This window comes from Trachemys scripta, chromosome 1 (assembly GCF_013100865.1).
Source record: "Trachemys scripta elegans isolate TJP31775 chromosome 1, CAS_Tse_1.0, whole genome shotgun sequence".
NCBI classification, from domain to species: domain Eukaryota; kingdom Metazoa; phylum Chordata; order Testudines; family Emydidae; genus Trachemys; species Trachemys scripta.
In genome coordinates this window covers 248240255-248256912 of record NC_048298.1, presented here as the reverse complement: position 1 = coordinate 248256912, position 16658 = coordinate 248240255, and the positions used below count along the sequence as shown (strand labels likewise).

Here is a 16658-nt window from a genome sequence, read left to right as displayed (position 1 = left end):
ACTGTGCACCAGTGAAGCATCAAGCATATTTTGGCTGGATGGGTTCAAATCACCTCTTCCTTTGTAAATGGTCACACAGGTTGCCAGAGCAATGGCTTAGAGTTATAGGGGATCCAGGCAGGATTCTCACTGGAATTACACCAATGTAAGTGCCCGATCCTGCAAGGTGCCAGAAACCTCTGGCAAAATTCTATAGACCTCTATAGGATCTGAAGGCATTTAGCCTTTGTTTCTCGGCATTTTGCCGGACAAAACCTTAAAGTCAAGAGTAATTCAACTTAAGTTAATGGAGTTACACTGGTGAAAACAAGATCAGAATCAGGTCCCATATATCCATCTGCTCCAGTAACCATTTTATTCTGACATGCTATTTTCATGGCATATTCTATGTCAAATACCTCCCAACCCCACCAAAAATGTTCAGTAATTTTTAACACTTATACATGAGGGATATGTAGCTAGCATCCTAATATTATCTTTGGAGATAATCTAGTGTCTTAAGGGCTACAAGGAACTAGCAGAAGCACATTGCTAGGTGAGGGTAAGGGTTTCTACTCATTAAGAGGCAAAGACAAAATCAGTCTCTGTCAGCCACAGGAATCAGAGGGAAACTGGCATGAACCTCAGAGTGACTCCATGCAAGGAGGCCAGCAGGCAGTATACGTGGTTGGCGTATTGAGGAAGAGAGGGAGGCAGGGATCCAGTTGGAAAGGGGCATTTCAGCATGTGGCACTATTCATTTTTGTGTGTGGCTTCTATGGCTCTTCTTTACCCTTGTTTTTGCTCCCTTTGGCCTGTGCTTCTCTTAGTGTGAAACCCTTATCCCTGAGCTTGAGGATGAATATAATCATCCTAACAATACAACATCCAACAAAGACAGCCAGAAAATAAAAGATGAGGCTGCTACTCAAACATTATTGTCATGCTAATATGAGAAACAACCATAGCACATCTTAAGTTAGAGAACCACTTCTGTGTCTCCCACACATGCCTTTGAAAGATAGTCTATTTAAAAACGATTCTGCTTACGCTCCAGGATATGTTTACTGTCATTTGTTTTCTCTTCTTTATACCAAGAATAATATGAACAAGGCTCTTCATTCCTTAAGTATTCCTCTGTTCTACTACTACTGTCCTACTACTCCATCCCTCCCAGTTCTAGCTGAAGCCATTCTCCAGCTGTAGAAATACACCCCAATTTTGGCATCTCAGTAGGCTACTGTTGAAGCAATAGGGTCATCACAAACAGGACGACCTCGGGTGAGTAAAAAGATACAGAAGCACATCAACTCAAAAAAAGAAGGCTCCTATTTAGATACATGCTTAAAATAAGGACGAGAATTAATAAGAGTGATAAGCAGAACAGCTACTTCTAACTAGGCAGTGTCAACAGTTCCTTTAAAAAAAAGGGATGTGGGGCATACGAAAACTTCTTTATCAGCCATTTATCAGTCTTGTTCATTTAATCTATGAACAATCCCTTTGTAGATTTGCTGGTATCGTGGGCCCAAGAGGACAGTCAGACATGCAAGAACACAGGCATCCAATGTGGCACAAATTAAAACTGGTATTATAATATCTACAAAGCAGACGAGTAGAGACTTCTATAGGTACATGCAAGCTACTATCAGACGCAAACAAGCACAAAAGGAATCACATTAGAAGCACTGGGCACAGAGCCTGGCTAGGTCAATGTTTAACATTCATAAGCCAATTTTCTTAAGAGACTAACTAGTGCAGAAGCACAGTCTAAGTTGTTTACAGATGTGGAGAAGATTTGCAGCAGCATGTGTGCAGTAGTAGCTTATGGATGCGAAGGACAGAATTTAGTGGATTATGAAGAGATCTTACCAGTACTGTAATTCCTTGTTCTTTGCACAGCATGGCTATTGCACCAAGAAGAACACTCGCCAGTACCCAGAGAATAGAAAAATGGTTCCCTTCCTTATCTGTCAATGTAAAACAGGACATTGAATGGTACATTAACCTAAATTAACACTAGAAATTTTACTTTAAAAAAACCACACTATTCATTTTCTCTTTAAATCTTCTCTCTCATGCCAAGCGAGAGATTCACCTTTTAAGACTAGAAGGCACCAATAGCAATATACTTGCATTAGTCCCTTAGCAGTAGCTATTTAGTGCACATTAGGTATCTTCCTGTTTGGTAGACATTCTAGTCTCTCCAATTCTAGTGTGGCAGAGGCTCCACATTGGTTTCCACAATACATTATCTTCAAAGACTAATCCCCGATCCGTAGACACAAGTTAATCCCCGATCCGTAGACACAAGTTTATCATTCCCGGCTACAGGTCTGTTATTATTGGCCACTCTCCCAGGCTGTCAGAGAATAAGTAAAATTTCTCCCAATTATTATATGTGAGGTATCATCCATGTGAGTCATATTTTAACTGCTGCTTAATCTGAAAGGTGCACTGGGTTAAAAGCACCTGCAAGGCTGATTTGTTTAAGTAGTACATCAGAATACTCCATTAACTACTCATAAGGGAATTCCACACCAAAAAATAAAAATTCTGCACACAATATTTTAAAATTCTGCAAATTTTGTCAATGAATAAATGTGGAAGCTCCAGCATGGCAGTGAGGAGCAAAGACCTCTGGCTGCATGGAGGTGGGAGATCACACTGCAGCCCCTCCCCGCCCGGGACACAGACACGGCGGTGAGGCTGCAGGGCAGGCAGGCTCAGTCCAGCAGGATCTAATTGTGAAGGGGCTTAGTGTGGGGCGATCCAGGTGTGGGGCAAGAGGGTTCTGTTGGGGTAATCTGGGTGTGGGTGGCTCAGTGGGGGGGGGGTCCAGATGCAGCTCAGGATGCACAGGGGTTTGTTGGGCAGGTGGGTTCCAGGTGCTGGGGCAATGGGACTCTGCAGGTGAACGTGGTTGGGGCGAGGAGTGCTGGAACAATTTGTATAGTGGAGGTGCTGAGAGCCACTGAACCAAACTGTAAACCCTCTATATGATGGAAACTACTTCAAGCCAGGGGTGAGGCAACATCCCCAGTTCCAGGACCTACGGTTGGGGCTCAGCAGGGAAGGGGTTTGGGTGCAAGGGGCTCGCCTGGTGGGGGATGGGGCTCAGCAGGGTGGTGGTTTGAGTGCAGACATGGTCTGGGTGCAGGGGATGAGGCTTGATGGGGGGGGGGTGTTGGGGATGGGGGAGGCTGGATGCGCAGGGGTTGGATGAACTGGGGAACAGCTTCCTGTACAGTGACCCCTTTCCCCAAGGCTGAGGAGCGATGGGGTTCGGAATTTCCTGCTGCCAGGGAAGGTTTCTGGAGATGGGTCTGACCTGGGCCCGGCTGCTCCTTGTAGGAGAAGAGGAAGTCCTGTCATGCTGAGCCCAGCAAGGTACGAGCCACCAGCTGGGGCGTCCCCAGCCCCTGGCAGCGATTTACCTCTCCACCAGCTGCTCCAAGGCACCAGAAACAATGTGCCCAAGCAGCTGGGAAGGGGTGCGTGACTGTGACCGCTCTTGCAGCCTCCCTTTGCTTCCCCATCAGAAAGGTATTTTTCTACATGGAAGCAAAGAAATCTGCAGGGGACATGAATTCTATGTGTGTGCAGTGACACAGAATTCCTCAGGAGTAATTAACATTGTAACTGAGGGCTTGTCTACATAACCCGCTGGATCGAGGGGCATTTACAATATCTACATCACAACATGCCCAACTGTTTCAAGACACTTATGTATTCAGTACGTTTGGACTTCAGAGACGTACAGCTGATTTTGTATGGCATAACCAAATACGTGATTGTTCAAAACAATACAGGGACATAGATTTTTGAGACTACCTAGAACAAATCAATGTTTATGGTTTCATGTTCCATTGCCATATCCTGTCTTCAGAATATTTTTGTCCAGACAATTGGATCAGGCTTTTTGGGGGGAGGATGTTTGGGGGGTACTTGGGTTTTTTAAACACAGACAGTTTTGGTGAAATTACTATCAGAAGCAGTATGCTAGAACAGGATAGAAATTATCTTAAAATAATAAGTAGTGTAATATTTAGCACCTATGGCACCTTTCATGCATGAGATACCCAAAGATCTTTATTAACACAAACCCTGGTAGTGCACTGACTGTGTAGGACAGGGGCGGGCAAACTTTTTGGCCTGAGGGCCCCATCGGGTTTCCGAAATTGTATGGAGGGCTAGTTAGGGGAGGCTGTCCCTGCCCAAGCAGCCAGGCGTGGCCCAGCCCCCGCCCCCTATCCAACCACCCCTGCTTCTCACCCCCTGACAGTCGCCCCAGGACTTCTGCCCCACCCAACCCCTGCTGTTCCCTGATGGCCCCCCCAGGACCCCTACCCCATCCTCCTTGTCCCCTGACCACCTCCGGACCCCCCCCCTGCCCCGACTGCCCCCTGCCGCCCCATCCAACTGCTCCTCTCATTCCTGACTGGCCCCCTGCTCCCATTCAATGCCCCTGCTCCCCGCCCTCTGACCGCCCTGAACCCTATCCACACCCCCAGCCCGACCACCACCCGAACTCCCCTACCCTCTATCCAGCCCCCTCCCCCCCCGCCACCTGCCCCCTTACCACGCTGCCTGGAGCACCAGTAGCTGGTGGCGCTACAGCCGCGCCACCCAGAGCACCAGGACAGGCAGCCACGCCACCACGCAGCACAGAGCACCGGGTCAGGCCACGACTCTGCAGCTACACTGCCCGGCAAGAGCTCACAGCCCCACCATCCAGATCATTGCGCTGGTGCCGCAGTGAGCTAAGGCTGTGGGGGAGGAGGAAAGAGCATGGGAGAGGCCAGGGGCTAGCCTCCCGGGCCAGGACCTCAGGGGCCAGCAGGAGGATCCTACAGGTTGGACGTGGCCTGTGGGCCATAGTTTGCCCACCTCTGGTGTAGGAAGAGAAACCTTATGCTATTAGCAAGATCTCACACATACATACCCTTGAACAGTGCAGCATTTTCTTCCCCCTTCCAGTTTGGGAAAGGAGGGAAATATAAGAGAGAATGGTGATCAGGATACCCTGAGGTTACTGCATATGCTTTTTAAAAAGGGGGAATGCATTTTTATTTCCACCTGTTAAAGACCGGGCTGTGGGCAGTCTGGCCTAGTGGTTAAAGCAAGAGTTCAGCCTACCAGTTAGAGCTGGGTCCAGGGTGGGCAGAGTCCAGGGACAAGCCAAGGGTCAGTAACCGAGACACAGAAGTCTAATGCCAAAGATGGTGGATCAACCAGAGTCATAAACCAGGGGCAGAGCCAACAATCAGTACCAGAGAGACAGGAGCAGAAGAGGAACTGTGTCTGGAACAAAGCAGGAGCAAGGATGGAACGAGGGCAAGCGCGGCTGCAGGCTTGATATGCACTGAACAGCCAGAGAGCTAATGTTGCTGGGTTCAAAAGCCAGCCAGCTGCCCTTCCTGACCAATCAGGTAGCCTGCTGTAGGCCAGCTTTGCTTATTGGGGTGCCAGGAGCCTGATTCCACTGCAGGCCCTGATTCCTGAGAATATCCTCCCTCCCCTCACCCAAGTGCAATTCCTGGGGGCCTCAGGGCATGTTTTCTTCAATCAGGCACAGTGAAAAGCATGCAGGTCAGGGTCATGGATGTGTTCCCCAGATTCCCACAAGCATTCATCTTAGCCATATCCCTCCCAGTCAATTAATTACTGGAGCCTTCACCACGGTTGGCGACAGTCCAAAATTTGCCATACTGTTTATTCTTCCTACTATTCAATGGTTATCAGTGGGGTAGGGCAGTGAAAGGGATTTGCAGTATGTGGTTTTAACAGGGAGATATGGAATACGGGACAGTCCTTGAAAGGATTCCGATAGCTGTAGCCTGAAGGTTACTGGATTAATCTGTTCCATAATCTGAAAGGGCCCCCAAGTACTGGTGGTCCAGCTTCGTAGACTGGTGAGTAGATCTAAGGCTCCGGGCAGACAGCCAGACTTTATGCCCTACTGAGAAGCTAGGGGCTGGTTGACAGTGCGGATTGGCATATAGTTGGTAGGCTGTCTTAGCTTCCTCTAACCAGCGTTTAAGCTTTTGGTGCACCTGGTGAATGAAAGCAGTAAGGTCAGAAATGGCAGGCACTGGGGACTTGGGGATTTTGGGGGGAGCGAAGGTGGAATCCATGCTTAGCAAACCAAGGGGGACTGTTGGGTGGAGACGCACGTGGCACTGTTGTAGGTGAATTCTCTGTGAAAGATAAGCAGTGTAGGTGCTGCTCCAGGAATTAAATGATCTGTTCCATCTGACCACTGGTTTTTGGGTGGTAAGCAGTCAAGGTACAGGTGTCAATTCTTGGAAGGCGGAGGAATTCCTGTCAAAAATGAGAAAGTGGGATCCCCAATCAGAAATGATGCTTGGTGGTAACCCACAAAGGCAAAAGGTATTTTCTTCAAAAAGGAAGGCGTGTCTCAGGCGGTGTGAAAGCCCCAAATGTGGTACAAAATGCAGCATCTTCATAAGAAGATCCCCTACCACTAGAATTGTAGTGTGTCCTTAAAAGGGCGGCAGTTCCACAAGAAAGTCCAGGGCTGAGATGGGGTGGGCTAGGGCTGCAGGAGAGACAGTGGTCTGACACAAGGGTCTTCGTCCAGGCACAGAGATCACAGGAGCTCACGTAAGTTGCTACAGAAGCACGCCAGGCTAGCCACCATAAGCTTCTAGACACCAGGTCCTGGGTCTTGAATTGGCCAAAGTGGTCTGCCAGAGGAGTATCATGGCAGAATCTTAGGACATGGCGCCTGGGTGGCCCCTCAAGCACATAGATGCATTCCTTGTGGTAGAGGATCCCATTGTGGCACGTGAACGCCAAGTCAGTCGGATGGCTGGTATCTTCTAGGGCACAATGGATTTGAATCGCAAATGATTCATTGGGCAACAGGGACCCGATGGAGGGAATCTGATTGCTGGCACCACACTCCACACAATAAAATTTTAAGTTCTGGGGATCATGGATGGGGTTTCCATGCCATAACACTTGTCCTTTCTAGGAAATGTGTGCACCTTCCCATTCCTTGCTCTGGTGCAGGTGGTGACCATGAAATCAAAGGGTAGAGAAGAGAGACCACTAGGCCTGCTGGTGGTTCCAGGGTCTTATCAGTAAGAACTTGGACTGAGAATTTAGCACCTTCCAGGAGATGACACCACTCCTCAAAGGCCACTTTAATTTTCAATAACTGTCTAAAATGTCATAAATCTGCCCTGGTGGAGTAAATCTGCATGAATGGAAGGCACAAGGATGAAGCTAGCCATCAGTGAGAATTGGTCCCAGTACAAAGTTTAAAGCATCTGCCTCCACTGCAAATGGTCTGGCTGGGTTTAAGTGATCAAGATGGGGGCTGAGACGAATCTCTGCTTTAGGCGATCAAATGCAGTCTTTGGTTCTGGAGACAAATAAACTATGCTCCCTAACATGGAAGTCGGTGCGGAGGCGCCCACACCAGAGAACCCCTTGATAAATCTCCCATAGAAATTGACAAAGCCCAGAAAGCATTGTATTCTGCAGACTTTAGTACTGCCCAGTCTGTGATGGCTGCCACCTTACATGGGCCCATAGCCAGTTCATTATGGGAGATGACATAGTCCAGAAACTCCACTGTGTTCTGGTCAAACTGGCATTTTTCCATCTTGTCATACAAATGATTCAGGCAAAGCTTTTTCAAGACACTTTGCATGTACTGGTCATGACGTACCTGACCCTCAAAAAAAAAAAAAAAAAAAATAGGGATGATATCAGTAAATGACGAACTGATCCAGTATGTCCCAGAAGATGTCAAGAATAAAATGCTGGAAGGTCGCTGGGGGACGCACAGGGTAACTGGCATGACAAGGTACTAGAAGTGGCCATACCGAGTGCAGAAGACAGTCTTCCATTCATCTCCCTCTCACAGACATACCAGATCCTAGGACCCACACAGATATGGCTTCAGAAAAAGTCAAATGGAGCACAGATGGTCTAGGAGCTCATGAATGGGAGGGAGTAGATAGCAGTTCCAAACGGTCACCTTGCGAGTGTCCAGTAATCAATGCAGGGCTGCAAGGACCCATCCTCCTCCTTAACAAAGGAGACTGGAGCCCCAGCCTGGAATGTGGATGGATGAACTCCTTCTGCAGGTTCTCCTGCAGATATGTGCAAAGAGCCTGCAGCTCCAGTTCTGAAAGGGCATATATACAGTGGAAGGGAATCTCAGCTCTGGGCTGGAGGTTGACAGTCATATCTCCAGTGTGGGGGCAGGGCATCCATGTTTCCTTTTTAATACATCAGTGAGGTCATAATATTTGAGCAGTATTATGACAGCGGCAGACTGGTCTGTGGCAGGCCTGGCGTGTTTCACTGCTGTGAGCTTGCTTATGCAGAGTAGGGATTCTCCAGCTCATAGCACAAGCTGCAGAGAGTACTAGCCCTCTTACTGGCTTCTGGGACACAGGGTTGTGGGCAATACTGCAAGCAGAAAAGATATCCCTTTCTGCCAGTGGATGTTGGGGTCATGTGCTGATAGCTAGGGCAGACCGAGATGACCACAGAGCAGGGGCCGAAATTAACTCTCACTAGAGGGTTTCCCCGATGCCCATGGGAGAGAAACAACTGTTAGGAGAATGGTTTGGAGAATTACTGGGCCCAAGGACAGGAGCAAAGCATCAATGGTTTCCACAAGATCCGGAAAGTTCTTGCACAGAGTAGGAATAACTTGGGTCTTGAAGTCCCAGCCCAGAAAATTGTCCAAGGCCCCCGAATCAACTAGAGCTTCTAGGTGGATCTTGGGACTCATAGAAAACTGGATCTGCGGTGGCAGTCGGAGGGATGTCAGACGCTGAATCATGACTGCTGTTGTCCCAACAATGGCACGTGGGAGCCAAGAATTTCCAAAGGAGGGATGAGAGTGGTCCACCACACGTTGTATCTTCAATATAAGAACAGCCCTGACACTCGACGTCTGTGCTTCTCTAGAAAAGGTAGACGTGGGCAGACCTGGTCAAACCGCCTGGGTTCTAGAGCGAACTGCACAGTTGAAGAGTCAGAGTCCAGGGTGTTGGCAGGGTTCAGAGGGCTGAACTACGCTGATGGCACAGCTTGGTCAGGTGGTTGTCAATTCAAATGCACAAGTTATTCAGGATGTCCAGACTAGATGGCGCTTTGAACTACACCACTACATCTTCAGCAGCTTTGTTCAATCCTAGCCGGAAATGGTGGCGCGGTGCTGCCTCGTTCCATTCAACATCCATGGAGAGATGGTGGAATTTGGCTACGAATCAACACCCCTACTGCAGCACTTGAAGTTTAGCCTTGGCAGTTCAAGAGTGGTGAGGGTCAGCAAAAATCATGAACACTGCTTGAATAAACCCCTCCAACTGGCCCAGGAGGGCGGGACTGTTCCAAAAGGGCAGATGCCTAAGCCAAGACTTCCCCAGTCGATAAATTAATAAGCCCAACCCAAGCCTGGTCAGTAGGGAACAAAGGGGGCATAAGAACAGGAACCAGCATTGGTTCAGGAAGGCTCAGAATTGGCTGCGATCATAGTCAAATTTTTCTGGCAGCAGGATCTTCAGTTCCCAGAGGGCTGGAATTGGGGCACCCGCTGAAGCCCCCTGCACCTGCAAATTTCAAAGAGCCCCTACCAACTCTGCTAATGAAGGACTGGCCTGGGTGGGATCTATGTCAGCAAGATGGACCCCTAGCCTTGTTGTTTTGGGAGGCTGCTCCAACTGTTAGAGACTGGACCATGGGCGGTATGTGGTTAAAGGGAAAATTCAGTCTACTGATTAGAGCTGGGTCTACAGTGGGCAGAGGCCAGAAACGAGTCAAGAATCAGTAGCCAAATGCCAGAGTGTAATCAGAGTCGTAAGTCAGAGGTGGAGCAGAGGATCGGTACCGAAGACAGGAGCCGAATGCCAGAGACTGAGGGTCAACCAGAGTCGTAAGCCAGAGCAGAGGATCAGTTCTGGAGAGGTAGGAGCCAAATGGGAACTGAGGCTGGAGCAGAACAGAGCAAGAGCAGGGACTGGAAGCAGGAACTGGAACAGGAGCAAGTGCAGCAGCAGGCATGATATGCACTGAGCAGGCAGAGAGCTGCTGTTGGGCTTAAAAGTCAGCCACCCTTCCTGACCAATCATATGGTGTTGTCAATCAAGTAGCCTGCTGCAGGCCAGCTGTACTTGCTGGGTTGCCAGTAGACTGCTTCTGCTGCAGACCCTGATCCCTGACACCACCTGGATAGTCTCAGCCAAACAGAAAGGACTTTGCTTGTATACTATCCGTATTTCAAATAAACAACATAAAAACAAGCCAAATTCATCTTTGGGGTAACTATGCTGAAGGTTTTGATGAGTGAACCCAGGGATGCATTTGGCTTAGTATGTACCCCACTGAAGGGTTATTCCAGTCCAGCATGGAAATACAGACTTAGGAAACTGAACGACACTGCTTACTTGAAAGAAAGGATGATCCTATGATTAAGGCATTTGACTAGGATGCAGGATATTGAGTTCAAAGCTCCCAGCTCTGCCACAGACTCCCGGTGACCCTTGATCTCCCTGTGCCTTGATTTCCTATCTGTAAAATGGGGGTATAATACTTCCTTTCTCCCACGCTTTGTCCAGGTTTCCGCTTTAGATTAAGATCTTTGGGACAGGGGCTCTCTTTCTACATGTAGATAGAACATCTCAAATAAAATGGCCCAAATCCTGGGTCCTCCAGGTGCTATTGTAATATGACGAATATGAAACAAATGCAAAATTAAAAGCCTCATTATAAAGGATTGTAGCCAGTTTTCAAAGATGAGTAATTTCATGTGTGAGTATCTACTACTACAAAGAAAGTATCTACTACAAAGAAAGTTTTCAAATTGATAGCCACAATAGAACAAGATTATTTTTCTCCATCCTTCTATCCTCATCACATACATATGGGGGCAAAATTTCCACATGAAGTAAGATAAAGCTCATGTTTCCCCTGAGCATGGATGCGTGCTCCTATTGTGTTGTAATGCCAGAGGCCAAGGGAAAGCCAGCTCAAGTTTCCAGCTCGAATAGCCACAGTCCCAGATAGATGCTAACATCACACCTATTTTACATTTGTTGTTACTTTTTTTTTTTGCTCTCTTATACACACAAGAAGCAGAGACTACTTCTTGGGCACACCTTGATTCTCAGAAGCCAGAATCATCTCAGCATTCCAGGTATAATCTGGTTAAGTCCAAGCACTCCTAGATGTTGAAAGTGCTCAGCATGAAAAGAGAAATAAAAATCAAGTTCCTCTCCTTTATAAATGCAATTCCAGTCCTTTTATTTCCTCTTGCTCTCTCAAAAGGACAGTACTGTACTCTAAGATTTAAATATACATTTTCTTGTGGTTTTCCTTGGGTCAATAATTTTTATTCTTCATGCAGAAGTGTCAGTAGTGAGCTAGGCTGGAAAAATAGATCCAGAAGAAAGGCACTTAGCAATGCCGTCAATTAACTGTTGAACAGCTTTCTGAAAATGTAAAACATTGTAAAGTATAAGTGCTAATAATTATTATAAGATACACATACCAACCGAGGTAATCAATTTAATGAAGCACATTCCCTTAACATTGCATTGCTTCCCACTAAGATCTTCTGTCAGAAAAGGAAACCAATCTTTGGCTGGCACCTGTACCTAGTTGAAAGCAGAACACCATATTGTGAGTGGGCATAGTGCCACACTAACAGATGGGTACGATTGTAAATAAGCCAAAGAAACAAAGTGTGCATTAAATTCCTGTCCAAAAAGCTGGAAATCAATGCAGTGTTTTGTACTTATACATAAAGAGATCTTAAGACTGCTCCTTCTTAGAACAAGAATAAGGGCAAGAGTCCAGGTGACCAAATGACCAACCCACGTGAGCTGGAGAAAAACCACTATGGGATGGTCATCCATTCAGATTACTGTGGTGGGTGAACATTTCTAAGTAATACTGCATACACCGGGTGCGCCACACTGTGGAATTAATTGACCCTAGGCTTTTCTACTGCAACTGATGGACAGCTTGGATTTTAAGGTGACAGCAGCCGTGTTTTTGAGGGGACATACCGCAGCACTTAAGAAAGCAAAGTTAACTCTTCTCTTTTGGAGAGACCTCACATTTATTATTATGGTTCAACAAGAGAAAAAAGGTTAAGCAATGTCCTGAACCAATAAGCCACTCAGGTTTTGGACTGACCAACCAAACAAGGAAGAAAGTATCATCTAGAGCAGGGGTTCTCAAACTGGGGGTCATGACACCTCAGGGGATCACGAGCTGTTAGCCTCCACCCCCAAGCCCCACTTCACCTCCAACATTTATAATAGTGTTAAATATAAAAAGAAGTGTTTTAATTTATAAAAGGGATTGCACTCAGAGGCTTGTTGTGTGAAAAGGGTCACCAATATAAAACTTTGGGACCACTAATCTAGAGTGCATGACCCAACTACATAAAACAACCCACAGCCCTCTGGTTACCATGTGTAGTTTTCTTCTTTCCTTTCTCAAGAAAAGATCTGTCCATTTTCAAGCTCCATCACACAAGTCTCAGCTGACTAATTTAGGCTACCTTCCCTTCAGCTTCAGAGACCTGAGGTAAGAACTCCAAAGAGACCAGGATAGTATCTGCAATTGGAATTTAACCTCACAAATTTCCTAAGACCAAGACCTCTTCATTCATCTCCAGTTCTTTGGCTCCATCTAGCACTGCTGTTCAGTTCAGCTACATATTCTTAGCATATCTACACTTCGAGCTAGGGGCGGAGGGTGATTTCCAGCTCAAGCAGACACACTCACATTAGCGCTCATCAAGCTAATGAGCTAAAAATAGAATGTAGCCACAGCAGCACGAGCTGCAGGAGAGGCTAGCCACTCCCATTACGTATTCATCCAAGACCCTGCACGTGTGCTCAGTGAAGCTAACCTGCTCTGCTGCCGCAGCTATGCTCTCTTGTTAGCACACTAGTGCGATAAGTGCTAGGGCGAGTATATCTTCTCGAGTGGGACTTACACCTCCAGCTCAGTATGGACATACCCTTAGTGACTAAACTAGAGCAGGGAGTGCCATTGCCTTTTGAGGTCCTAAAGGATCTGTGTATCCCAAATATACTTAAATTAGGGATTCAAGCGTAAACTGCTCTACAAGGGGATCACTTCATCTATCACTAAGGCTGCGATTTAGTCATGTGTATTTTTCGTAAAAGTAAAAGTTCAGGTCATGGGCAATAAAAAATTTATGGCCCATGCCCTATCCAGGACTTGTACTATAAAAACCCCTGATTAAATCTTAGTTGGGGAGGTGCGCGCTGCTCTGGGGGGCCAGAGGAGGCCTGCTGCTTTGGGGGGGAGGAGGGAGAGAGACAGGGACAGCAGCACCAGCTGCCAGGGGCCACCGAGCAGCGGCTTCTCCAACTGCCCCCAGAGCCACCCAACCGCTGCTGCTCTGGCCACCTCCGGGGCCACTGAGCTACAGCTACTCCCACCATCCCGGCTGTTGCTTGGGTGGTCCCTGGGGCCAGCCCTAGGGTCAGCCACACTGGCCGCTGCAGATGTCACAGAAAGTCATGGAATCCGTGACAGATATGGAGCCTGATCTATCATTCACCTACAACCATGTCAGGGGAGAAATGCGCCACTCATTTCATACTACATAGAAAAGCTACACCATTATTTTAGACAGGAAGAGGAGAAATAAAACAAGGCTGAGATTTTCAAAATTAGCCATGCACATAGGAGACACCTGATGTGCAGACACATGAACTGCACACACACACCCCTCTCTGAAAAATCAGGCCCCAAGTGTTTAATGGCAAAAGAACAGTCATCTGCCAACTGCAAAACAACTAACAGAAATAGTTCACAAAGTCTGCTTCAATACTATAATGGTAATCTTCACATAGAAGAGATGAATATTTCCAGTCTAAACAAAATATGAGTAGTAGAACCACGCAAATGCAAATCACTCTACTTTACTTGGAATGTTATACCACATTAACGACAGTAAGAGGTGGGTGGAAAAGAATATTAACCAGAAACTTTAAACTTTGAATAAAAAGCAAAAGCAGAACAAAGTCACTTTTAGCATGTGCACAATATAGGAATGAAGGGTACGATCCTTTGGTTAATATCTTGGCCAAATATTATTCACATGCAGTGAATCTCAAGTTAATATCATCCCACATCACACAATTATCACAAATCCACAGAGCAAAACACCCACAACAGGATTGATTACAGGGCTGAGGACAAAGCAAGGCAGGATGAACATTATAGATCTCTCTATTAATTCCCCTAAGTACGGTGTATTAAAATTCAACCAACTTAAAGTCAATAATTTACAACTGTCCTACAGGATCTACTATATCCAAACAGTTGTCAGCTCTTGCTTTTTCCAAAAGCCAGATTAGATTTTCAGTCCCAGATAAATGTGTTTTAAAATAAAGGGAGAGAATGAGAAAATGGATTAGTAGCCATGCAAATATAATGATATTCTATGGAGGAGTTCTAGTGACATCGAATACCATGAAAAGGGAGTAAGAGAAGTTTAGAGCCAGGACACACATGACCTAATTATACCCTATATCCTGATGCATTTTTCTTTTAAATGTAATACAAAAGACTCCAGTTAAAACAGAGTCTGTCTGTCCGACAATCCAGATAAAAGTCACAAGTAAACAAAACTAGACAAGCGTGCTAGAATATAAACTGCAAAAAACATTCTTCTTTCCTGAAAGTTTTCCAGGTTGACAACTTCTACTTTCCCACCCCCCTGGAACAGCTTCAGTACTTCACCACTCCCAGGCAGTGCCAGCTCTCTCTCTGGACCTTTTCAGGTCTGACTCCCAAAAATGTAAAAGAGACACCTTATTGCTTAACAGGTCTGTTCTTTCTAAATATTCAGTCATATGCGCTTACCTTGGAGACAAAAAAAATGTTTTTATGGCTTTTTACTCCTGCATGCCCTGCAGAACCACCACAGTTAAGGGGACGTCTATACTGCAGCCAGTGGTGTGATTTGCAGTTCAGCTGCAGCACTAGCTGTACGCTAGCTATCTCTCTCAAAAAAAGAAGCGAGGACACTGCAGTGGACACTAAAGTGCCGGCTGCACAAGTGTGCCTGACCCCCAGGGTACGCACTCAGTTGTGCAGCTGGCATATCAGCAGAATTGTTCACAGACTCTGATCAGTGTGAAAACCCACTAAGGCAATGTCAAGTATCACCGAGGGCCTAATTAGGTCATCTTTATTACTGGCGAAGGTGTGTGGAAAGCAGGAACCCAGCTTGAGTTTAAGGAGGCTGAGTTTGCAGGGATATTTGGTGAGGAAGGAGTGGAACCCACATCTTTTTCCTTACAAAAACTACATTTGTTCTGAAAGTCAGTCAAACACCAAAGCATACAGTGGCATTTTACAGTCACTTTTCAGGCTAGAACTCCACTTTAAGAGCAGCACCAGCCTGTGCCAACATGTGTGTAACCTGGAGGGGGGAACACCCTCCTGCACCTGTGCTCCTCCTGCCAACTTCCATGTGGCCTGCTACTGCTTTCCACAGTATCTCACTACATCTTTAACAAATATTCCCTCATTTATGACTTCCCAGTCTGAATCTGATACATGAGCTGAGGCAGTTACGAAAGGCTCCTAGGAGAAGGCAACTGAATTCAGATTTTGGGAGAACCATGAGCAGAAAGCTTGGATACAATTCTTGGGCATGAAGAAAGCTTCGACTGCTTTCCCCAAACAGTGCCAAAGGTGGTATGGTGAGGGCCATTATGAACTTTGGGAGAGCTGAATTGGCCTGGAAGATAAAAGGCAGGCAGATTGGGCTTTCCCTGATAAACCAGCTTAATAAAGACTAACTGTATCTGTTAACATTGAATATTCTTAGAAGGTCACTAGTAGTGATGTAATGCCGCATCTATTCCACACAACACACTGTTTTAAGTACTCTATAGGAGTCTGCTAAAAGCACAAGAGTCAGCATTTTCCAAGATTAGCCCCATAGCCACTGCAAGACATTGCTTCAGAAAACAGAGTTCCCATCTTCTGACCTCAAGGGACAAGGATGAGGTTAAGGAAAGATGATACTGTTTCTTTCATGGAATTTTTCTCCAGCTTTACTTTTTCTTTCTCCTGTCAGTAGTACCATAAAGACAGTTGTCTGCAATTCGTCGTTTCCAATAGATTGTCCAAGCAGTACTCTGAATACCCTCTACACAATGAAGGGTTCCCCCACTACATCGCTGGCAGAGGTTTCTGCACAAGGTGGCTAATAAAGAAACCAAGGCTTCTTAAAACAGCCTGGCTAGTCTTTTTGTATTGCACAAATATTCAGAATACATAGGATCAGAGCCTAAACATTCTTTTCAATAATTTTCAGTCTACTCATCATAGTAAAATTATTTTAAAGTCTCCACGAGTCATGCTAATTTTTTGTTCCCGTGTTCTTCTAGTAGCGTTCTACCTCTGCCACATATCTACCAGCATCAACAAACTGGCAGACAAATCTCAGAGAGGGTCTTATTGCATGCACAAAGTTGTCTTTAATTTATTTGATTTAGTACAGAGTGATTGCAGGGAAAACTAGCATATAGAATCACATAAATGTAGATCTGGAAGGGACCTCAAGAGGTCATCTACTCCATCCCCCACACAGAGGCAGGATTAAGTATACCTAGACAATCCCTGAC

General features: G+C 46.2%; 1 protein-coding gene across 2 annotated transcripts in view; it reads right to left on the bottom strand.

The window, feature by feature from the left end:
• The window catches only part of TMTC4 (transmembrane O-mannosyltransferase targeting cadherins 4), a 73775-nt gene that overhangs the window by 39213 nt on the left and 17904 nt on the right, over positions 1 to 16658 (bottom strand). For both annotated transcript variants that reach the window (XR_004644047.1, XM_034758208.1), the window contains exon 6: positions 1852 to 1949. Coding sequence is in view for 1 of the 2 variants with exons in the window: in XM_034758208.1 (XP_034614099.1) it covers positions 1852 to 1949 (98 nt within the window). In the remaining variant the exon portion in view is untranslated. The remainder of the gene's footprint in view (positions 1 to 1851; positions 1950 to 16658) is intronic.